Source organism: Pyrgilauda ruficollis, unplaced genomic scaffold (genome assembly GCF_017590135.1).
Source record: "Pyrgilauda ruficollis isolate IOZ18807 unplaced genomic scaffold, ASM1759013v1 scaffold8, whole genome shotgun sequence".
NCBI lineage: Eukaryota > Metazoa > Chordata > Aves > Passeriformes > Passeridae > Pyrgilauda > Pyrgilauda ruficollis.
The window spans coordinates 4,880,315-4,904,959 of NW_024529932.1; the positions used below are offsets into that span (position 1 = coordinate 4,880,315).

The window sequence follows — 24,645 nt, forward strand, 5'->3', positions numbered from 1 at the left end:
AAAACAAACATGCAGTATGCCCCTGGCAAAGAAGGATACTAATTATAGGATTGACTCATAAGATGAAAGGTTGCACAAGTTACTACTAGAAACAGAAGTATGGCAAGCTGCTTTGAAAAAACACATTGAAATTCTCATAGTCTGCAGTTGAGAATTTAATGTTCTAACTGTACTTAACAGTGTCAAGAAAAAAAACTAAATACGCTTGCAAACTGCTTGTTCGCATTTTAGATGAACAAGACAGAAGTGAATACAGTGATTTCTTCATCATTCTATAATAAGGATTTTTTAAAATTTAATAAAGAAGTGAGCTCTACAGTGACTTTTTATTACATGAAAACATGCAAAATTCACCATTTTTGGTCATTCTTAGCTTTCTTTTGTTATATAAAACATGGTCTTACAATGGGTATTCAAGGATTCATTTCTTGACTTCACTCTTAGTGCAACAATTAATTCCCTAATTTTACAGGAATCATAAAAGAAAGTTTCCAACATATCCAAGGCTTCAGACATCTCTGGGAAAGCATATGCAAGTTCAAAAATTGCATCTCCAGCTGCAGCTTTCTCTGGGATTAGCAGATAGAGTTGCCAGCTGTGAGTTAGAAGAAAGATACAAAATATTCTCTATGTGTTGTCATGAACTGATCAGATACAACCTTCTGAAGGCCGGATGGGAACTGCTTATGTGAACTCCTATTATCAGCTGCACGAGCTTGGGATGTGAATTCATGAAATAAATGAAATTTGATTTGATTTATTTTAAAAATCATATGTTGACATTACTACTTTCATTTTAAGATATATACTTTCCATCATATTCTAAGAAGAAACGAGGAATGTATTTTCAAAGAACACTGCTCAATACTGTGTTCTCTCCAAAATACGTTAATATATGCTTTAGTAGATAAAAATGGATTACATACAACTAGTGCAATTCTCATGCTGAAACTAGACAGCCAAGGCCACTCTGAGCAATTCAGTTTGGTCAAACTTCACATCAACTCCATCTGCTTTAAGATTTACTGGATTATGACCATATATATTTTATATATTACATTTCCAGAGATTATAAACAAGTAGTATTAAAAAGAGACATTTCTATTCCTAATTTATTCTATTATTTCCATCTATATTAGGGAGCTGTTTACATTATATTTGCTCACTCTGAAATAATTTAATACTTATATTCCTAACACCTTACTAAGTAGAGACTGCTAATACTAATCTAGATTTTATATTAGACTGTTTTCTTAAAGTTTTGAACTTTAGTATTCAAATTTTTCTGTTCTTTCCCCCCAGTAATAATAAATGAACAGTTTCAAGAGGTTCAGAAATTATAATTTGTTTTCCATTATTTTCTTTTCTGTACATTTTCTGCCATCAACAAATGTGGTAGGAATTTATGCCACAACCTTCTCATCTCACTAAGTGCACTAATGTGCATTTCACTACATGCTCTCTCTTCACTACCCATTCACTTGTTTTTGTAAAATCTGAAAATTCTTTGTCCGAGATCTGTTACTCTGTCAGCACAGACAAATTAGTCATCATAGTCAAAAAGGACTAAAAAGGGATAAGTGACAACAATATAGATACACTGTGTTCACCTAGGAAAGCAAACGGAAAAAAACCACAATTCTGTTCTTAACATGTATCTTAAAAAGTTTACAATAACACTTAAATTTACAATTCTGAAATTATTTTTAGCAGACAAAAATGACAACTGTCACACCTATGGGCCACTGGCAACATTCACCATGCTTAAATACACAATAGTTAAAAGCAATGGAATGCAAATTCCCAGTTCTCAGAAATCTAGCCTTCTGTGGCAAGGAAGGAAAAAGCAGTTTCCCACAAAGAATAAAAAACTGTCAGGAAGGAAAATTCTTGTACAGATCCAGAGATTAGTGTGATGCAGGCATTAAATAAATGATCTTTGTCCTCAATAATAAACACCTGAGAGGTGTTCAATCAACAAAGCCAACTCCGTTCTTAACTGAGAACTTAAAGAGAGTGATGTAGAGTGACAGGAGATGTTTGACTGTGAGCAAGAAAGCCTTTTGTATCTGCAGCAGTATCTGTGAGAGACAATCAGCACTAGTGTGGGACACAAGCTCATCCCGTTCTAGAAGAGAAAACCTTATGGCTGCATCCCACTTGTGTAACATCACAAGCCTGCACAAAGTAACAGCAGGAAAGGACTAGGAAAGAACTAGGCTTTTCCAGTTTGGGATTTTTCCTCTGTTGCACAAGCTACAGAATTCCTTCATATAGAAAAACTCTTCAGTATGGAACTTTTTACGTTTATTTTGATCCAGAAGAACGTGACACAATCCATCTCACACAGCTCTAATTATGGAAACCTGTGTGAAATCAATCTAACAAACCATATTTTGTCAAAAGAAAAATCAGATATTAAATTACTATATGTAGTTAAAGGAAAGGTTCAACAATTTGCTGGGAAATTGACACACAGAAAAGGGGGATTCAAAGCAAGTTCTCTAAAGCCTCCAGAAAGAAATACTACCAAGACAGATGCATTAAAATCCAAATTTTGTTTGGCTTTGTACTTCTACTGCAAACTCTGTTACTGAACCATACCTGGTCTTGCATACTCCACAGAAATATTTATTTGTATATCAAGGATATTTGGTCTTTTTACACAGAAAATATTTGCATTTCAGAAGTGCAAATGCAATTATAATGAGGGAAAGACAAGAAGACAATACATTTCTGAATTAAAAGGGGCTAAACCCACACCAGTTAACACAGCAGAATGTCTTCTAGTGATTCTTTTGTGTAGATTCATTCCCTGATGTAGAGGATTACTCATTATCGTGCATGAAGCAATGCATTAAACCTTTGCAAAATCTTTACAGTGCCGTATTCAGCTTTTTAAGTTTCCATTGGATATTATCAACAGATGTCCTTTATGACTTGCTGGTCAGTCTCAATGCATCTAATAATACAAAAGTAGTAACAACCAAAACAGAGGACTGCCCATTATTTGAGATTAAAGAGCAGAATAATTGAAATAGGAAGTCTGACCCAATCACCTGTACTTTACACACATAATGCAGGAAGTAGGGAATAGAGTTGAGTTGATTAGTTAGATAATAATTTAAATACAAATCCAGTAATTTATAGCCTGAGTTTTACTTCAAAAACACAACTCAAATTCTTAACTGTTTGAACAATTTCTAGTCAAAAAAGAACAGTCTTACTGGTATACTTTCATCAGGATATCCAAACAGGAAACAGAGCAGATAAGCTTTTCCCCTCATTTTGAAAAGCTGTGAGTAGTAAATGAGATTCTATTATTTAACCATGACTGGGTTGCAGTCAGAATGTGAAAATTATAAACAGTGTAATTATCTCAACAAGCGATCTTAGAGCCATTGAGCTGTATTGCAACTTGCTAATTTGAGAAGGCATGAAACCAGGATCTCAAACAGGCCCAGGCCCTGCAGTGCCAAGCAGGCAACACCTGGGCAGCATCCTCAGTGCTGGGAACACACCTGGGACAGGAACACACTGCTGAGGTGAGAACCAAAGAGGGAGCCAACACAGCCAACGCAGTCAGTACACATGGTAAGGGAAGAATTCTGCACTCAAAGAAGTCACCAAGAAAAGGACACCCAGACATTATCCCAACCTGCTCTGCTGAGTTTGCCATCAGAAGGCACCACAGATCAGGCTGTTCAGAGATGAGCAACAGAGCAATTAGCTCGTAGATCCTGATGGCTTCGGTGGCAGCAGCGCATGTAACTGCTTGGTGCTGAAAAGCCTTTGGATGCCACTGAAGGGTACAGAGAAATTTGGAGGTGCCTCCTTAAATTCCAATTCCATTACCTCTTGGATCAGCTGTGATGGAGAGTGGGGTCTCTATTGTCCAGTTATACACCTGTTAGAGCATCCTGCTCAGTCCACGCATAGGTACTTCCTTCCAGGGCAGTCACAGCAAAGCAGGTAAATCAAACCTTTCTGCCTAAACTAAAGCTGCAGTGTGTCCAAGCCTCCTGGACCCAGAATTAGTGGAATACTCCTGGAGACCAAATGAATTGTTGCGGTCCCTTGGGCTTTTAAACGTTTGCACAGTTAGGTAGCTGTCAAGCAGGACAGTTGGTGATGCAATTTTGGAGTCAGAATCCTGGGTCTGCGTGAATATTTACACCTTACATACCTCTAGATACTTGACAGGGCTAATGTAATCTATACTGAGATACCCCTAAAGCATTTGCTACTAGCCTAGTTCTTTTGTAGCTTGAATTGGCTACTTGAAACGCACTTAGTGAAATGAAATTTCACTGTGCAAAGAAATCTAAGTTAGACTTTAGGTAGCAGGCACAAAATAAGGACCCTGCTTATCGTCATTGTAAGAGCTTCAAAGAAGATAAAGAAATTTCAAACTCATTACTTGAGGTTACTGTAGACTTTGATAATAGAGAAGACATGCTATACTGAGTACTTCTGTTCTACAGAAGTTACTAGTAAGTGAATCAATTCATTGGAAGAGCCCTCACACCTACAGTTTTGCAGAATTAAGCTGTAATACATGTGAGTAGAAATGTTTCAGATAAAACAAATTTTCCACTGTAAAAAAATTAACTGAATGGTAGAAAACATTTAAGGATAGTGCAACAAAGTGGGCAGAAGTTCAATATTTTAAACTGACTGGATGCCCTGAGAGCTTCAGCTTCCAAATCTTGATTCCTTGGTAAAGTGTCTGGTTTACTTAAGAGAAATTCTGTTAGGTTTGGGAGCTGCAACTGCTTGCAATGTCATTCCAATTAATAAGCTAAATTTTCTTCTATGGAAAATTTGTGGTGTTTTTTGGTTTGTTTAGGCTTGGTTTTATTTTTAAATTTTTTTTTAAGAGGCATATAGACAGGATAGCAGATAGAAACGAGGGAAACAATTCTGACCCTTTCTGTCTGTTTACCAGAATATATATGTAGCGTTAACAAGCTACATAATGAAGTTCTTCAATACATATAGGCACATAAATGAGAGGTACATGCAAGGAAAGTTGATGAGAATAAGCTGGGAAAGTTTTTAGAACATGATTAAACTGCAATGTATCTGAATTTCCTCTCCATTAAGTAACACTTCAGAACTATTTAAACTCATTTTAGTGGTAGTACCTCTGCTATTAAAATAAAGAAAAATCTGCCCTTTTTTTTCAACATTTTTTAGAAGAGTAGCCAAAATATAAAGTAAATTCATAACAATAAGAAAAGGACCTATTTGACTCTAAGTTATACATGAACCCTAATGGGTCAGAACCAACTCAATTACCAAGGACAATTAATTAAAAACGTTTAGGTTTCCTAGGCTAACTCTCTTTATGTTGAGTGAAAGAAATGAAATTGTAATAAAACTTTTTAAGACATGAATAGCAATTCACATCTCTCTTAAACACCTCATGGAATTTGTTTCAGACTTCCTGAAGATAAGTTACTCTATCATCAGGTCACATATGGAAAATATCAGTCTGACTTACTACATTTTTACAAAAGTCTACATTTCAGTTTTGAAATAATGGGAAGGCAATGTCTCTGTAATAAAACAGTAATGATATTTATAAGCTAATGATGCTATTATCTGTACTTAAATTAGCTGTCACTGCTTATAAATGTTGTGAAAGGTTTATGCAATATTCCAGCTGCTTTCTATCACAGTGTTCAAAATGGCAAAGAGGACTATGAGAGATGCTGTTAGGTAACCTCAAATCAGAACAAATACTGAAATAAGAAGGGGGTATATTTGGAACAGAACTGAATAATTAAGAATAATTTCACTTGCCATATACTTTCAGAAGCCATTTGCCTCATGCACATAAGCAGCCTTCCCTGAAAGGCTGCTTTGCATTAGTAATACAAAGTTTACTGCCCAAAGCAACCAAATAAAATTACAGAAAAATTCAGTTGATGGAAAAAATTATCTGGAGCCTGACAGCTTTAAAATCACAAAATTCTCTAAACAGAAAGAAGAAAGTGACACAAATAAATTAAAAATCCACTATATAAACAGTGGAACTAATGTGGAATTGAATGTCATCCAAAAGTTACTCTCAAGTTAAAAAGCTGTATTTATGTTTAATGAAATAATATAAAAAGTTTCAGCAAAGCTGAGACAGTGGGATTTTTTCTGTTTTACCACTAGTGAAATTATTTTACAGAATACACATGCAGCCAGCAAGCTTCCAGCTCCGCCCTTACAAAACAATGTAAGTCATAACCCTGCAGACTGCAATTTTTAGCTTTTCAGCTTCTTTGTTCTGATGTTTAGTCCTTGCATACCCCCAATACCCATTACACTCACATGAAAGTTTACAAAGTCACAGATCTTAATCTTGTTAATGTAAATAAGTAGATCTATGTGAAATCTTACTTTCCTACAGCATCTATTTTTAACACCAGGAAGAAGGAAATAAAACCAGATTTTGTCCCCTAAATAGTAATTTTCATTAGTGAAACAACACACATTTTAGACTTGAAGAGTGACACTCTGCTCCAGAACTTACATTTAGTTCCCAGATAAAACAATACTGTAAACCTACAGAAAGCAACTAATAAAAAATCTACACAAGAAAACTGTAAAGGGAACTTTGTGATCAACCTTAGTAAAGGCAGTCAAAATGTCATAGGAGTTCCTTAAAGGAACAAAATTTAAAGAAGGTAAAATATGGATGCCTCAAGAAAATGTAATGTTTTCACATTTAATGATCTTCTTTATGTATTTTGTCTCAACAAGCCATAGTCTCTACTTTTATTCCACACCTTAGTAAAAAGCTGTTTATTTTCTAGTTTGAGACATTCTTTATAATTGAAATCAATATGGTTCATGGCAAAGCAGCAATTTTAGACCTGACTGCCAGTTTATTTCAAACGCACATGATGTTACAATCAAACTGCAGATATGTCTACTGCTGTGACTTACTCCACAAAACATTTCTGCTTCATTGAAGCAAAGAATGTGTTTATTTCCTGGAACATGTAGAGACTAGTTTCCCAAGCTCCACAAGGAATGGTATCCCTCCCCCATCCTGTCCCCCCCAGATTCCCATGCTCCTTGATCTATGCCATGAAGACAAGCAGAAATAGTCATGGAGAAGGAAGAATTAATTTGGCTGGAAAACCTGTGCAATTTTTCATGATGTAAAAAATTAGTATTGCTATAAATGTAAAATACGTTTATAAAAATGTATTTTACATACATTTCCATGTATGTTACCAGAGGGGAAAAAAAGGACAAGTCTGTTCTTTTGGTGGCCAATTGGCTGTAAAATACTCTCTTGTGTCTAGGTGCTAATTTTCTCATTTCCTTGACTCTCTCAATTTATTCCAAATTATCTGTTTGTTCAGTCAAATTCTATGCTGAATTTGTACATAAAAAGGGAAACATCACTGATTTTAGACTGATACAGAAAAGAACATTAATGTGGAAGTTCTAGGAACTATTTTTGTAATACATCTCAAAAAAGTTCCATGCCACAGGCTCTTCTGCTTTGTAGAAAGACTGTCCAGAAAATAAAGGATTCTTGTGACTCTGGAGCTTTTCTGCATTTTCAGTTGAACAATACAAAAGGAACCACTTGCAAGAATATCTGATACAATAATTCTCTTGCTTCAATTTTAATTTGCCATGTTCTTATGACTGAAAGAAGGTAGGTATGATTTCTAATGATGGGGTTTTTTTTTGTTTATTTGCTAAGACAGACTAGCTGAAAACATAATGGTTGTTCCAAGGAAGCAATGGTATCTTCAAAAAATCTGCTCATTACCTGAACCATTCCCATATCTCTCCTTCACTTGTGCCACCACAAATGCTTTGAGGTCAATGGGCTCATTAGATTTAAAAATAACCTTTAGAAGGGAGTTATTTTAATTCTTTTCTATCACAGATAGATTCACAGCCTAGCTTACTGAGCAGTTTAAGCATAACTGTGGGTAAAACACAACAGTGACCTGAGCAGACAGTGAGTGAACTCTGCAATCTAAATTGGTACTAGGAAAGAAGAATCATTGAACCATATCAGCATTACTGTTTCAACACTTTTGGACTGTCTATGTTACCTTCTATTTCGGAATTTACATCTATGATAAATTCTAATTCCACTCTAATTCCCAGTTCAAAGAATTCATATTCTGTCATTCAGATGAGAAAAAAAAAGGCTTCAGGTGAGAAAAATGTCTTCAGTTTACAAAGTGAGCATAAATCACAATTTTGAAAACATGCTTTCATTTCTAATGTTTAGATGCTGACCAAATACATAAGATTGGTCTGTACAGTTTATTTACCTGAACTAAGTAAATTAAAATATAACTATATAATTGTGTATTTAATTTTCTGACATTTTAAAAACACACATAAGTCATTGTGTCCCCCTTTAAAGTTTGCACAAAGGTGATAGCAATCCTCCTGGCCTCTAATACTCTCTTTACTTGTTCATTATAGAATCCTTTCAACTTTGCCTCCAGCAATTCACAAACTCATTTTTTCATGAGTAAATATTTAAACCAGATCTGTTTTAAAATGTCTACAGAAAGGAGATAAAAGCAAGTATTTAGATTTATAGCTAACTGGGTAATAATCAACTGCTACTAGAAAGAATTTGATCCATGTCTGAGCTTTAACATGAACCTGTAGTCCAGGTAGGGGGCTGTGAGCCTTTGTGCCCTTATGGTAATGTTCTTAAGCAAACAAAAGATTGCCACACACCTTGGAGGACAATTAATTCATTGAAACAGGACATTTAAACTTTTCCTTTTCATCTGTAACATAAGAGCTAGCTGCACTAATATTTGACTTTCTGTTTCACAGTGGAAAGAGAGAAGGATAAGAAAGGCAGAGAATTAGAACTCAGTTCTCTGATCATTGGGAGCTTGTCCCACACACTTAATGGTCTGTCTCCACTTAGCTTCATGTAGTGCACAAAACACATCCACTATTGAAATAGACCACTAACATATTCAGCATTACATGGAAAATGTTCCACACATTATTTATGTATCCTTACAGAACCATAGCTTTTACTTGGACCTAAATTTCCCCCTATTTGACGCTAAGTAAAACCCAGAAGTACTTCAGGTCATTTAGTGACTGTTGCAGGAAAAATTTCCTAGGCTGCTTGAGGAAAGCACTTACACTTTCCAAAACTGAGGCAGCTGCTGTTAGACCCTGAAGAATCAACACACAAATTCTGAAACAAAAGCCTTCTGAAAACCACAGCAACATATGGCAACTGTACTTCATGTAGGGTTTCTGTTATTTAGGATTTTAATGGGCAGTTACTATGCAAATAACAAACATTTTAATGATTTCAAACCTTTTATTATTGCTTCTGTAAAAGCTAGAAATACTTGCCAGTTCTCACAACTTTGCTGTTACCACTTCTGTTATTTAGCCAAAGGTGGTGTGCCAGCCATGAGAGTAGGGAATGAAAATGTCTCTAATCTGGATTTACCACTGCAGCTTGTGCCAAAGAAAATGCTCTTTTCCATGGGGCTGCCTGATGTCCATTTAAAATGAGTAATAGCTTCCTAATGGTTCAATTTAGGATCCAAGCTCAGGCTCAATTACAAAAGCCAAATCACTATAAACTAAACAATCCGAGTTATTTCAGAAGACTTGGCAACTGTTCTTTCATCACCTGATTATTTCAAAATAATAATTTGTGACTTTGAAAAATATGAAATACACAAGTCACTAATTACAGTCAAAGCTGGATGATAAGGCAAATAGTTTCCCCTTCCCTGTCTTTGATTATGCTAGAGAACAGAATTCATGTTTGAAGAGCACACTTTCTTAGAAGGGAACAAACAAGAAAAGAGAAAAAACATGTAAAATGAATTTATGAGTTAGAAATCCTCCATTAGAATAACATTGTTCCACTTTACATTTCACTAAGTTTTTTTTTTTTTTATTGCAGATAAAAAAAAGATTAAAAACAGATGAAGGGAATAATACTGAATTTGCCCAGTTGAAGGAATTAAAATATATACATATATGAAATGGCCTGTCTATACTCTGTCTAGAAATAACTTCTGCAACTCATTGAATTTGAGTGATTTACTTCAGTAGGTTGAGATCAGCATTTCATTCTTGGCATCAAACTCAACAGTGTTTGATATGAAGAACATTCTTTCTAGACACTCTAAGTTATTGTCTAGACTACAAAAATAGTTTAACATTTTTGAATTTACTTTCTAGGCTTATGTTATACATGGGCATGAGTTACTGCTGCAAACATTGGAACTTATTTGACTTATTCTCTGATTTACCGGCTTTGAGTGTTGCAGTCTTTAAAAGTTTTCATAGATGTGGAAAATGTTTGAAAATCTAGTTTTAAAAGCTTATTACCCAAAAGGCACTAAAACTAGGATGGAAACAAAAGAAGAAAGTTTGATTTATTTGAAAAAAGACTATTTAAGCAATATACAAATGCTGAAGAAGAATTATTTCATTGAAGTTAATACAATACAAAACTATTGAAAAGTATGGGTTTAATACACAATAGCATACTCGATTCTATTTTAATTTTACACAATTAAAAAAATTATATTTATAAGAGACTGTGTGTATTTATCAAAGTAGCATAAAGCATTTTAGGAACCTGGCAATTTATTCTTTCTATAAACAAATGTTCTGGTTTGAACTAGGGGGAAAAATGGATAAAACATAATTTCACCATTACAGAAACAAACAAGTAAACCCAAGATTTTCCACATAATTATTTTGAATCACATGCATTTTTTTAATTTTATAAAGTAGACAGCAATAAACAGAAAAAGAATAGTTCACTCTTTTCATTGAATTAAAAACATGATGCAATGTAGACCACCAGCAGTTTTGGAAGAAGTGGTAACAAGGCTTCTGCTACAGAATAAAGAAATTCTCTCCTTTTGAAGAGATTCTAATTCTCTCATTGGCAAAAAGCAAATAGAGAAGCCAATTACTTACTTCCTTTTAACAGTATACAAGAATATAAAGTTATTGTCTATATTGTTCTCTCTTACTGGAACCTTAGTATAAAAGTTATTTTAAACGTATCAACAAATACCTTTTTGGGTGTCAGGAAAAGATACTATCCTACCTGATAGTTGTCAGAGGGTCTAGGAAGATTGCTTTTTTTTTGGCATTAACACAGAAATTAAAAAATTGTAAGACAAGATCAGAAGTGGAGCCAAGACTACCTGACCATGTGCTGTGACAGGAATGTTTATCCACAAGGGACTGGCTATTTGTGGGTACTGGACCTGCTGGAATGTATGAACAAAATCATTTACTAACAAGAAAATGAATTTTAAAAAAGAGTTTGTAACTGTGACTGTATTTTTTTTTTCCCTGCCAGGCTTTAAAGAGAAAACACTGTAAAGGAAAACCAGCACTTACAGTGAGGCTCATAGGGAGGAGGAGGATCACCACAAGGAACACATTCCATGTCTTGAAAGCCTCCAAGCTTAGTCTTCCTGTAAAATCTAGAAGACAAAAGAATGTGAAAAAAAATAGTTAATCAAAACCAGTTATTATTCCTCATAAAATAATTCAGATGTTTTAACAAAATCTTCTATAATTACAAGTTTTGTCAGTCTGTGTCTCAATGTAAATAATCAGGAAACAGAAGAAAATAAAAGTAAATAAAAGTACAGTAGCTATTAATTAATAGTACAAGACAGATCAAAAATAAATTGAAGAAAACATCTAGATCTGTTAGTCCAAATGCATGGTCACTATAATCTTATATTCACAGAAGAAATAAACAGTTCTGGAGATTTCAGGCAGAAATCAATATCCCATTTTCCACACAGATCACAACATACATGACCCACATTAAGAACTTACCTTATGCAAGCTTAGTTACATGTCTAAAAAATGAAAGTGAAGCAATTGATCTATATATTACAAGGTAATTATCACCTCTAAAAATATATAACAGGCCAGATATCCATGACATTTTATTTAAAGACCCTTCAAGAACTTTATTACTGAGCTAATGTTTGAAGATCATACAGACTACAGTGACTGGCAAAACCCTACATACCCAATCAGAGAACAAGAGTAGCATCAAAGAAAAAGCAGAACTTTAGAATGCTCTATTTCAAATTTTTATGTATGACATCCTCTAAAGAACTTACCTACAGCTTCTGACCAAATAGGTCTGTCTATCTTTCAACATTCATTAGTACTAAGGCAGAATCAGCAACAGTGGCCTGCTCAAGATGAGTACATGAACATTTTTCTGTAGTGTTAGTGCACATTAAATAAAAGGTACTAACACTACTGATGTTATATTCCTAACACTGCAAATGCCATTAAACTATGAAGCTTTTATCAGCTAATGCAAACAGCTTTCCAACTGCTCAAAAAACTCCCACTTTATCAATGTGAACAGAAACAGATCCATAGGCTACAAGACTGAGGGGGTCACTGTGATCATTTACTCTGAACAAAATGTGTTAATATTTGTTTTTAGCTGACTTGCTCACTGTAGTATTTTGAAGCTGAACAATAGAGAATGGCATGTTGGAAACCCATGCAAAACAGAAATCAGTAAGACTGCTGAGAGGTAAAACATCAGTTAAACTATTTGGTTAGGCTAGCTGTATCCTCCATTTGTTTGGGCAGCATCTAAACAAAAGTTTGAGTGGTGGTGTGTTTTAAAGTTTTGTTACTCAGAACATCCAGAGCAGCTGTCCCATGACTACCCTTGCCATGGCCACGACTCCCTCCCTCCTTCCTCCTGTTTCCAGCTTTGCTGCCAGAAAACTCAGGTTGTGCAAGCAGCTCTCATTTGAAAACACTCAGCACAACTATCTAGGAGGCATTCTTGACTGGAATACTGAGAAGCATTCCCATGTCCCCCAGTTTAGCTTTACCTTTAATTAATGTCCTAATGTGGCTTCTTTTTTAATTCTTTCTCATCTTCCCAAATTCAGTTTATATTGTTTACAGAAGAAGAAAATCTTCTCCCTGATGACAACCAAGTAAGCCCTATAATACTTATATATTAATATGCTATAAAAGCATAAATCAATTTACCATGTGGCTGCAAGTAGTATCAAAAGTAGTTGTGAGTAACATATATAATGCCTGGGGCTGCACCTTCTCGTGCAGTGACTTAAGTGAAGATTAGCTACCAAACCTGCACTAGGTGCTTTTAAATGAAGAGATTTCACCTCTAGCTTGAGAAGAAATAATGGCAGAAGCTTCAACAGTGTTCAGGTATTTGATAGTTGGTATTAAAAAAAAAAAAAATATATATATATATATATAAAATAAAAAAACTGATATATATATATATATATATATGTGTGTAAAATAAAACAGCTGAAATATAGGTACTAAACAAATGTATGAACTTGTAAGCATGTCTCAAATATATACTCTGAAAATATAAAGGCTGTTACAATTGCAAATCAGTTCTCATACACTACTCCTCTCAGTTAAATTACCAGTTCAAAAAAGCAACAAAAATGTCTTTTTACAAATTCATGGCAGGTGTTTATAACATCAGAAGTTGGCAACAATGTACAGAATAGCTTTTCAGAGATTTAATAGTATAAACAGAGAAAATTAGTAACAGAGTTTTGGGATGACAGGACAACAAACAAAGCATGGCTCTTGATTTATAACAGCAGTTTTGGCAAACAATTCTTTCAGATTAATTTATGATTTTCAGCTAGGATCATGCTTTATGAATTTTGAAGAAAAGAAAGGTGAAAGAAATTTCAGACAGTAAACCACAGCCACTGCTTTTGACTTAAGAATCTATGTGCATGAGAATTATTAGGCATTGACATAAGGAGGGGAAAAATGCAAGCAAATAATGTGATAATTTTTGAAGGAGGTAGTAGTGTATGTTTTCAGATGTTTAAACGTTTATAACAATGAACTAAGTCACCAGTAACACTATTTGAAGTATTTTGCTCAGGTGCTGTACAGACAATACTCTCACAGACAAAGTTGTTAATTATCAAACCATTTTCGTAGATAATTATTACTGCAATTCAGAAATTATGTGCTCAGATAATACAGTAAGGCCAAGATTAGAACATAGGACCTTCATACATACACAAAGGGTACCAACATTTATCCAGGAAACATGAACAAACAATTTTAATTTAAATTAGGTTAGAATTTGTTCAAGTCTCATCTTCAGAAATGGTCTTACCCTGGTAAACAGTCCCCACATAGTGCATTGCTGGTGGCAGAACAGTTGGCCTTCTGAAAGCGATTAACCAAGGCACAATCCAGACAAGGCTTGCACTTCTGAAAGCCCCAGTCTTCCTTGAATCTGTTTGGCCTGCATGTCATGCACTGTGCATCCTCCCCATATCCAAAGCCGCATTCCTGCAGGGATTAACAAGCAATAGCAAGCTATTCAGTCACTGAAAGCGTGAACAAGAAGAGAATGCTGGGATAAAATGAAGACCTGGTGTAATTATTACTGAAAGTAGGTCTTTCTCAAGACAAAAGCCAGCCTTTCAGCAAGTTCAAATGTGTCTTCCACTGCTAATAATCTCCCTTACTTCTATAAGTAATACTTAGTCATCCACTTTATTCATGAAACCACTGTGTATTTGAATGATAAAGGGCTTCAAGGACTCCCACAGTTTCATTATTACTAGCTTATGGTAGAATTATTGAGCTGTCTGTTTTTTAATTAGGTCAGTCATGTGAAAGAGAAGAAACTGGGACAAGTGAAGTATGAAGGCACTTACTCAGTTACAAAAACAGCAAAGAAGCACTTTGATATTAAGGTTCATAGCTAAGGTGAACAAAGTTAATTGCCAAAGAGAGTGCACTGATCTTCAAAAGCTTAGGACTTCTGTTACCAAATAAACCAGAGCTGGTTAATGACCATCAGCTAGGCACAAAATGTTGCTTAGCCACTAAGAATCTCAAAAACTCAATCCACTACAGTTTCAGAACTCAAACAGTTCTCAAACTGTTGGAAAAGTTTAATAGATCTGCAGATCACAGGGAGGCACAATATTTTACTATACAAGTAATATTGTTATGGTTGGTTATTTCTGCCAAATTTAGCAGTTTAAAGGCATTATTTCCATCCATTTGCAAAAGGGCACCTAATACAATGGACAAGCTGGAAAGATGAATACCAAGCCATATGTAAAAAGTTTGGGGACTGAATCCTATGAACTGATTACCAAGAACTATCAAGCAACTTCTTAGGAGTTATCAAGTTAGTAGGAACTACTATTCCCTCTTATCATCCAAATATCCTATCAATTTTGCTCAGTACTCTGAAGTTTGATTTGATGCATCAGTGATACAGCGTAAAACTGCAAGGGGAATGCAACAAATTGCCAGAAAGAACTTATTAGGAAAGGCAAAATATTGGGACCTTGCTCTCCTATGTATTTTCAGTGGAAGAATAGGGCATCTTCCCAGAGGGAAAGCTGCAGGAAATCTTCAACTAGGGCAACTTCAGAGGTTTCCACCAGTTTGATGAATATAAACATGCATGATGCATGTGTTTGATGCATATAAAAACTTTTTCCAAAGTCACCAACTTAACCAAATCTGCTGCAAAAAACAAGCTTTTAAACTTTAGAAACACTCTCAGATTGTCCAAGATCCAACACACTTGGATTCTCCAAGGCTTTGTGCTGAGAAAGCATTTATGGGAGAAGCTTTGTGATCAAGCTGGCCAATAGGCCTCTAACCTGAAAAGATAAAGTAACAAAAAACAACTTCAGATGCATTTTACAGGACATTCTAAGAATTTTAAATTTTTGTTTATACTAAGTATAAACTTTACTCTCTGAAGAACAAGCCCTCAAGTATGCAGAAAATGAACAATTTATGAAAGTAACTACAAAAAGACAGTAAAAATAGATCCACAAACTTAGTCTCCAGATCCACAAACTTAGTCAATAATTTTTAGTTTTTGTTTTGCTTTCTTTTAGCTGAAATGTAGTTTATTACTACTGAGTATTTTTCAGATCAAGGAGCAGACAGGCAAATCATTGCAGTTAGTAACAAAAACAAAAAACATCCTACAGTTTCATACACTGAACAGCACAGTCCTCCTGTGATATACTGGGACCATATTAAAGCTGGTAGGCAAAAAGTTTTTAAAAAATATAAAAATATTTATTTTCTTTTTTTTTACTTACTTTGGATATAGAACATTTTATACAATTTTATTTCAAATTGACAAGTTTCTACTAGAAATCAATGCCAAAGCCATGTCATCTTCCTGTGTTAATTTTTACACTCCATTTCATTTACGTAATTCTAAGACTGTATACAAAGCTACATGATTATCACCAGGGACTGGAACCAGACAAACTTGTGTTAGATTTTGCTCTCCCTAAGTATAAATAAACTTTTTCATTGAATATCATTAATCTTTAACACACTCTTTCTAAATACCTATTCTTTCTAGTTAGCTTACCAAAACAGTAGCATTATGGAATATATTATACCACTCAGTTAAACCATTTACATTTGGATCTTTTGATAAATCACTTGGAATCAGTCCCTCCCAAGTTCTATCAAACTTTCAAATATAAGGCTTGAATTAACTTAATTATAAGTTTTCCTTTCCAGACTACCTTTGAAGCTTTGGATCAAAAAAAAAAAAAAAAAAAAAAGCCAGAAACAAAAGAACAAAAGTCAGAATTAAATGCTTTCACTCACTGGCCCAAACTACCAAGCTGAGTAAATTGTTTCTAGATCAGATCTGCTTTTCTATAGCTGGATGTATGGACACATCCCAGTGATCCTTTGCATCATGGAATAGTTTACTTTAAAACTATAAAAATGGTGGATGCAACATAAAGAAATCTTCTGCCCAAGGAACTTACAGTCTCCCATCCTTTCAAAGACGGCTTCTAAGTCCTTGCCAGGAATTCCGCAGATACCAATTCATAACAAGTAAAACTTTATGTATGTGCTTTTTCTGTTCACATAATATTTGAGGTAGTTAACTGCCTGGCAGGTGCAAATAAATATTTAAGCTTGTAAACCAGGCAGAACTTCAAAAAGATCTGTACTCATAATTAACCACATTCCCCAAACTGAAGGATATGATTTAGATGATGGATTCAAACCCTATGAAATCTTGGACTTTATAATTTAGCAGTCCAGCAAAGATGCAAACAATTGACTGTTCATTTTTTATCAGTGCATGTGCAAAACTGATGTACACTAGTTTTCTCTGTGTTCTATTTACAAAGCTGTCAAGTTTTATGGCTGATGAGATCTGAATAGTTCCCAACTCCCCCTCACCCTCTCCATCCTCCCACTCTTAGCTTTAAAAGAGAGCTCATCTCCTGTGGCATTTGACCTCAGAACTGCAGAGAAGAGAAATAAAATTTGTAATAGCGATCAGCTAGATTTCAAAAAAGCATTTTTTATTTTTGTGCCAGAAAAAAAAGAGCACAAATATATACTGCCTTTATTTTTGCTGTTGCAAAGCTTGCTGTGAAGAACACTTAGCACACCCTCCCTTTCTACTTTCCCTTTTCAATTAATGAAAATTTTCTCTCTCAAAAGATACACAGTACAAGCCATAAAACTCAAACACTTCTTTAGAAAACTGAATTTAAGTTAATCACAAAAAAATCTGCAAAATTCAAATCACCTCAATTTTCTTGATGTCTCTACAGCTTTCACTACCACAGTAATGTGCTATCTCTTGACCTTTGACTTATGTATCTCCAGAACAACTCTGTTCAGAAGTGTTTCACTGAGGTATCAAGTGGGGTGACTGATCAAGGCTGCCTAGAAATCTGTAGCAAACTAGTTAACCAAAATCATAATTTAGTTTCTAGCTAAAAATATTAAAAGCACAGAATAATGCAGACACCTCTTCAAGAACTACCAGGCCACTGTTAAAGTTTTCTTTCACTATGTACTACCCAAACATCGATCCAGACAGAACAACCATAACTTGAGCAGACTATAAAGGATACTGGAGTTAAGTGGTATGGTTTTTCCCTAGAAGTTGAATCCAACACAGACAGTAAATGAAGAGTAAATTAGATTTTAAATATTATTTCAATTAAAATAACCTCAAATTTCATTTTAAAAAATGCTTTCAGGCACCATTAAGATCATAATCTGCAAGTAAGTATATTTTAGAATTGTTTCTAGTTCCACTGATTATCCACAAACTATGTAAATCCCTAGACAACACAGCCAAAGCAGTTCCACTTATGCCATGATGATTACAAGAATACTTGGTATTCTCAAGAAAAAGTCTCCCAGGCATTAAGACATTTAATTGGTGTCGGGTCACGTAACAGGTTGCGGCACTACACTGGTGCTGGGAAATGAAGCTTTTCCTAATACCTTAGAGTACATGGCCTTTTTAAATAGCACACAGTTTTAGCTTCCTAAAGTAACTCAGGCTGTCGGTCAGCCTCATCTAGAATCCAAGAATGAGCTGGGTCTATCAGCAGAAGTCTCTGAGCAGGACAGGCTGCAACAGCACGCTGCAAACATCAGACTTAGTGCTGTGTCAAAGTGCACAGCTAGGGTCACAAGAGTTTCATTCTCAGTGAAGATGATTTGACATGCCTACATGCAGCTGCTTCAGTTTCCAGAAACACATGCTGGCCTCTTCTGAGCTGAGATCTGGCAGGCTTCTCACAAGCACCTCTATTGCTTTGAAAATTTAAGAGTGACTGCTAAACATGGCAGCAGCTGCTCTCGGTGGCTTCACTGTGACAACACATCAGTCGCAGCACAGCACTCTGATGTCCTTGTGTGAGGACTGTCACATGCAGGAGAAGCTTCAGACAGTACCTGCCTGTTTAATTCACAATTCCTTTTTCTGAGACAACATGCAGGTCTCCTCTTTCTTCATCATATACCTGGTAGAAGGAAGCAAGCTGTGATACACAGCCCCACCTCAGCAGCCATCGAGCTGCCTCTGTCCCACCAGCTCTCTGCACAGCAGCTGTCTCCCAGTGACACTATTTATCATGGCTTACTTGATGGCAGCGCTGGCTTCAGGCACTCTCCCTTTCACCTCTTGGTTTCTATTCTGTCCTTGTCATGTATTGTGCTCAGTGCACTGGCTCAGCTGATAACTTAAAAAAAATGATGGTGAAAGAACTGGAAGGACTTTCATTTCTGTACTTGACCATCTTTAAGAAAAAGGCTGAAACACAAACTATGCCATTTCTTTATTCTGCATTAATTGTGATTTGTATAAATTTCAATAATATATGAGGCTTGATTTATTTCAGAAACATGTATGAGATAAGATGAAAGGCTGTTACTATCAAGCCAAACCAATGACTATTCAGGCACTGGCAAACTGAAGCCACTTAAAGAATAAAAGATATTAAATGATTCGTGCTTAACTATGTGATGCTTTGCTATCTACTAAATGAATGAGAAATGCAATAATGCTGAGCCATGTGAAGCAAACACTTCCTTCTGAATCAACACAACCATTTCAGTCTCCCACCCCAGAAGAAAGCCCTGCTTAACAAAAAAAGAAAAAAACCCAAAAAACCTAATAAAACCCCCCCCCAAAAAAACAAACAAAAAACCACCAACCCAAAAAAACAACCTGAAACAAAGACTACACACACTGAAAACAAAGCTAATTCAGTGATTCAAAGGCTTCACAGACATTACCAAATACCCATTTATGAGAAGAAAAGGCTATACAGAATTTTTTTTAAATTAACAAAAAGAAGCAAAAAAACATGGGAAGCAGCTTTCACTCTCTTCCCCATCAATTCTATTGATACAAGAACAAAGCTTCCTTTTTCTGATGGCAATATGCTAAAAGTACTTAATAAAAATACAACTAGCATAAGTGATAAATGGATTTTAGTTCTAAGCTAATGTAACATTGCAGCATTGTTGTTAGAACAGTATATAGGCAATCAGAAAGGAAAACCTGAAGGTAATACTATTTCTTTCTTATTGGAAGGAAAAAAATTAAGAACATTTTTGAAAAAGTGAGCCCCATTAAACTGTGACAGCAAAAGCTGAAAAGAATGGTCTAGATCCAAAATTAGTTACATGAAAGAAGGCTGGGTTGTTTTTTTGCTAGTTTTGTTTCATGCTATCAAGGGTGTCTGAAGTTGCTTACCTATACAGGAAGGTCAATCCAATAGACTGAGCATTGGTTTGCAATCAAAATTAAAAGACTCACCATTGAATCACAGAACAGACATGCTAGAAGGAACCTTGAAACAACATCAGAATCAAACTTTCACGGGTCAAGGACCTGAGCTGATCTGAGATGATCTAGCACCCTGTCCAGCTGCATCCCTAAAGCTCCCAGAAATGGGGGCTCTAGGGAGATTGTTTCAGTGAATGAATGTTCTCACTATAAAAAAAAAAAAAAAAATTCTCCTGGTACAATTTGTGCCCATCACCCTTTGTCTTGTCTATATGGTGCCTTGTGAAGAGAAAGCTTCTGTTCCGCTCTATGGCCTCTGTCTACTCTGTTCTACCAAAATATTCCTGCATTACCACTGGCAAGGTGACTTATGTTAGTGTCTCATGTATAAATTGAGAAAGGGCAACAGCATTTCCCTCATTTAAAAAGGTGAAACGCTCATAGAATATAGCAACAAAGTTATATATGTCTAACTGAAGTTGTAAAAATAAGTATATACACACACATATATATATGCAGTCTGTACAGCTGGGTTTTTGCCCTGTATTTCTGTAAAGTCAGTCGTGACAAGAAAGAAAACTACATATTTAGACTGTAACTGAGATAAAGCAATTTCTCATACACAAGATGAGAAAAGCTGGGCTTTTGCATTCAGCAATACAGGCTGATGTGTTTTGTTACAAATATAAAAACAAAACCTGTCAATTGCTTAAAAATCTCAGGGCGAACTGAACAAAAAACCCCACCACTAACATTGCATTTTACTATACACTTAGACACACAATCATGCTCACACATCCAGCAGTAGATCTAGTTTTATCCAGGAGCACTAAATATTTAATAGCAAAACTGACATATTATTTAGTGTTAAGAAACTGTTATTAAACTATAGCATTATTATATCATTGCTTTCTCATATGTAAAAAAATCCAAGCAAACATAACTTCTCCTGGGCTGTAAAATTACTTCAAGTGTATCATTAAATGCCTCTTCCCTTTATGTTCTGACCTTTGAATTTACATATTTGTTGCTTCAAGCTGTAGTTCTACATGACTACTTTCAACCACATTTCAGTTACAGCCACAGCATCACATCCTTCACTATGATTCACAGAGAATTGTACCTCTATTTATAAAGGAAATTATGATTCCAATCAATTAGGTTTGAACAAAATCTGTTATTTCATTTCTAGTATAGAAGAAAAAATATTTTTTGAAAGTCTGTTACTGTCTGTGAGAAGTAATTGCTTGCATAGTGATATTAACCAAACATTCCTATTTTCAAAAACACCAAACTAGTCCTAGAAGAATCAGGACTATCAGACTGTAGACAAAAATAAGTGAAGCAAAACCATAGCTTCAATAGTGTACTACTATAAACTATAATCTTGTTGTTTTAGTTTAGCATTTCTTTATTAAATTGAGTGTAATTACTGTGAGTCTGAGTTTTTATGCTTTTGGCTTTTGTTTGCCAGCTAGATAAGTATATTATCTGACTATATAAATGCACATAGTACTGGCCCACTGTTACAAAATGACACATTTACAAGTGCCTTTAAAATTAAAACACCCCCTAGAACATCTGAGTTCTCAAATTTAAGGCAAATCTGAAAAAATCCAAACTAAACCACATCCATGTCGTAAGTCATGTCTAAATCTCTGCTTTAAGAGCATTGCTTGTATGACTAAACCTTAACTAATGCTGCCCAACATACAAAGGGATTCCCACTAAAGTGTGAAACTAAGTATTTCTGTTAATGCACTGAACAATCACCATAGGGGGTCAAGAGATAGAGAAAAGGTGTCACTCAATTTCAGTAAATCCCTTCAAATCTCACACAAGCCACAATACTTAACTTGTGCTTTTTTTCAGAGCTGAACATAATAGGAACTACAGAGCCATAAACTGAAAGCTTCTTTTTCCCCCTGCAGTCTGAACACACATACACACCAAACTTAGTAATGGTTCATGTTAAAAAAATCTTCAAAATAAAGATTTCAAATTCCCTTAAACACCCTAAATTTCACCTTCAGCATCCTTTTCACACTATCAGTAGAAGTACAAGACAGAGTTTGTCCTTCTGCATGCTCTTTATGGCCCCACCTCTCAGGTATGGATCTGACTGCACAGTTATGTCAGGGTCACAGCTTCACACTCCAACAATGGGCACGATGTGAGTTTAGAGCTGGACACTGAAGAAAGGGTTTTACACATACATGAGTCTTGGTAGGTCTGCTCACCCTTCCTGACACCACCCTGCACCCTTTGCCTTACCATCCTCACGTCTCCTCTCTTGCTCCCTCAAGACATCCAGTCTCCCAAGACACATAACCCATTTTGTTGCCTCTTTCACCTCCAATAGCTGAGTTAATGAATCCCAACATATATCTCCCTTTCAGCTGTGTTTTCCTTCATTGTTCTCTATCCCTGCTCATGAACTGAACACAACTAAGATCCCCCTTGCATTCAGACTTGGAATTTTGTTGAAAATTTTGCCAAGTGAACTTTCTAGTTCTACTGAATCCCAGCCTGTAATCACAGCCAGCATTCATCTCCATTGATTCATTTCCACTGTCCTAAAATCCTAGTAATTCAAAAACCTTTATGGTCATTTTCTTTTGGAAGAAATGCAATTGTTATAAAAGCAAAATGCAATTGTGTAAGATTCACAATAGTATTTCCTTCTCCATGAAATCAAAAGAACTTCTTATGTTCCTTCTAAATATTGTTATGTATTTTTTCTGGCCTCAACTTTTTCAATTACTTTACATGGCATAAAGATAAGAATTAGGTTTATAACATTTTTAATGAATTGTAAAACAAAGAAATTGTTCAAGCCTGACTTGAATCTGGCTTCCTAAAGTGCTCCAACCACAGACATAGTGAAAACAGAACAATCCCCTATTTCCCTCCCGTTCTATGGAAATATATTAGCTGTCATTTGAATCTTATTCTGTATTTATTTACTTATGACCTTTTTATTATAAACCATTCTGTTAAGACAAAAAAGTCATATATGAAATATTTAAACTTTGTCACCCAAAATCTGGAACTGATTGTGAATGTCAGCACTGTAAAAATTAAGCCACTCCATGTCAGCAGTCTGTACCAATCACTGGTTTGAAATTAATTTTTCACATTCTCTTCTACAGAGTAAGGTTATGCAGTCTTAACTCCAGGTAGGTATTTTTTTCCCCTTTGTAGTTTTTCCTCTCCTTTTTTGCACCAACTCACGTTTCAAACAACAATTTGAGAGCCCATCCAGATGGTACTGCCTACTTTAGTAGTGGCACCATCACTTTCATTTAATGTAAAATGAAAGTGATAACATGGTTCTTGAAAAACTGCAGAGAGCTTAAATGCCAAAACAGTACATATTTTCATGTAAGTACAGATATCCATCATTTTAGATCAAATACATAAATGCACTTATCAGAAATAAAGTAAATTCAAGAAAGCATGATTTCTTTACCTTTGAGAGTTCCATTCCAGGACCACATTGTTTGCAGAGGATACAGTTTCCAGTCTGGTCCCTAAATTCTTGCTCTCTGCAGTCTCCAGTCTCACAAATTACCTTACTTAGCTAAAACACCCAAACCAACAACAAAACAAAAAAAAAAGTTAAATTCATCAAAATATATTAAATCTGAAAAAAAAATTCCATGTTCCATGTGATCTTAAAAATAACTTTCTGATTTATTAATTACCCTTTAGTTCTACAGCAAGCCAGAGCGAAGTACACTGAGCAGGCAAGGTAATTGTGTGCTGTGCTACAATCTGTCCATAAACTGAATACTCCAAGCACTAAAGTGTGTACACAGCACACTGGAGTAAGAGATGGCCACCTCTGAAGTGAAGCAGCATCACCTCCACAGCACTATATTCACCTATATTTTCTGCTCTCGTTCACTCCTTCATCCATGAAGATGCTCACAAGGTAAAATTTTGTAATTGTGTATGAGGAGCAGCCAGAAATTATATGAATCAGTGGATCAAGCTTAAGCTCAAATCAATAAAATGTGTAAGCATTGTCTGCATGCAGCATTTGAAGATCTTTAGTGTTAACAGCAATGCGTAAAACAAAAGACACAGTTTCTGTATTCAATACAATTTTTTCAACATGGAGGAAAAATATTAATCTTTAACTTACCAAATATGCTAGTAAAATGACAAGCACCTTCAGTTTATCATCTCTTTGTAATCCTTTAGCATCCATTTCTTGTGATTAAACCTTTCTCCCTAGAAAAATGCAAAAAGAAAAAAAAAAATTATATTTACATTGTTTAAATTGCAGAAGTCACATGTCCATTGTACTTCATGACACTTGGCATGTCAAAATACAATCTGTCAATGCCATTAAGATTTCCAAATGGATTCCTGGAAGCTGCTAAACAACAAACACATGCTTTAAAAATCATATGCCTTTTGAAGACAAGACAATAAGCACAAAATTTCTATAGTTTTAAATCTCAAAAGAAGAGATGACTATCAGTCCAGATTACAGAACATCAGCATTTACT

At 35.2% G+C, this 24,645-nt stretch overlaps 1 protein-coding gene across 2 annotated transcripts in view; it reads right to left on the minus strand.

Moving 5' to 3' along the window:
• Positions 1-24,645, minus strand: part of TNFRSF19 (TNF receptor superfamily member 19) — a 57,615-nt gene that overhangs the window by 21,840 nt on the left and 11,130 nt on the right. For both annotated transcript variants that reach the window (XM_041487445.1, XM_041487446.1), the window contains 4 exons: positions 24,276-24,364; positions 23,598-23,708; positions 14,180-14,358; positions 11,401-11,486 (listed from right to left, as the gene is read on the minus strand). In XM_041487445.1, the coding sequence (XP_041343379.1) occupies positions 11,401-11,486; positions 14,180-14,358; positions 23,598-23,708; positions 24,276-24,341 (442 nt within the window). In that variant the 5' untranslated portion in view covers positions 24,342-24,364. The remainder of the gene's footprint in view (positions 1-11,400; positions 11,487-14,179; positions 14,359-23,597; positions 23,709-24,275; positions 24,365-24,645) is intronic.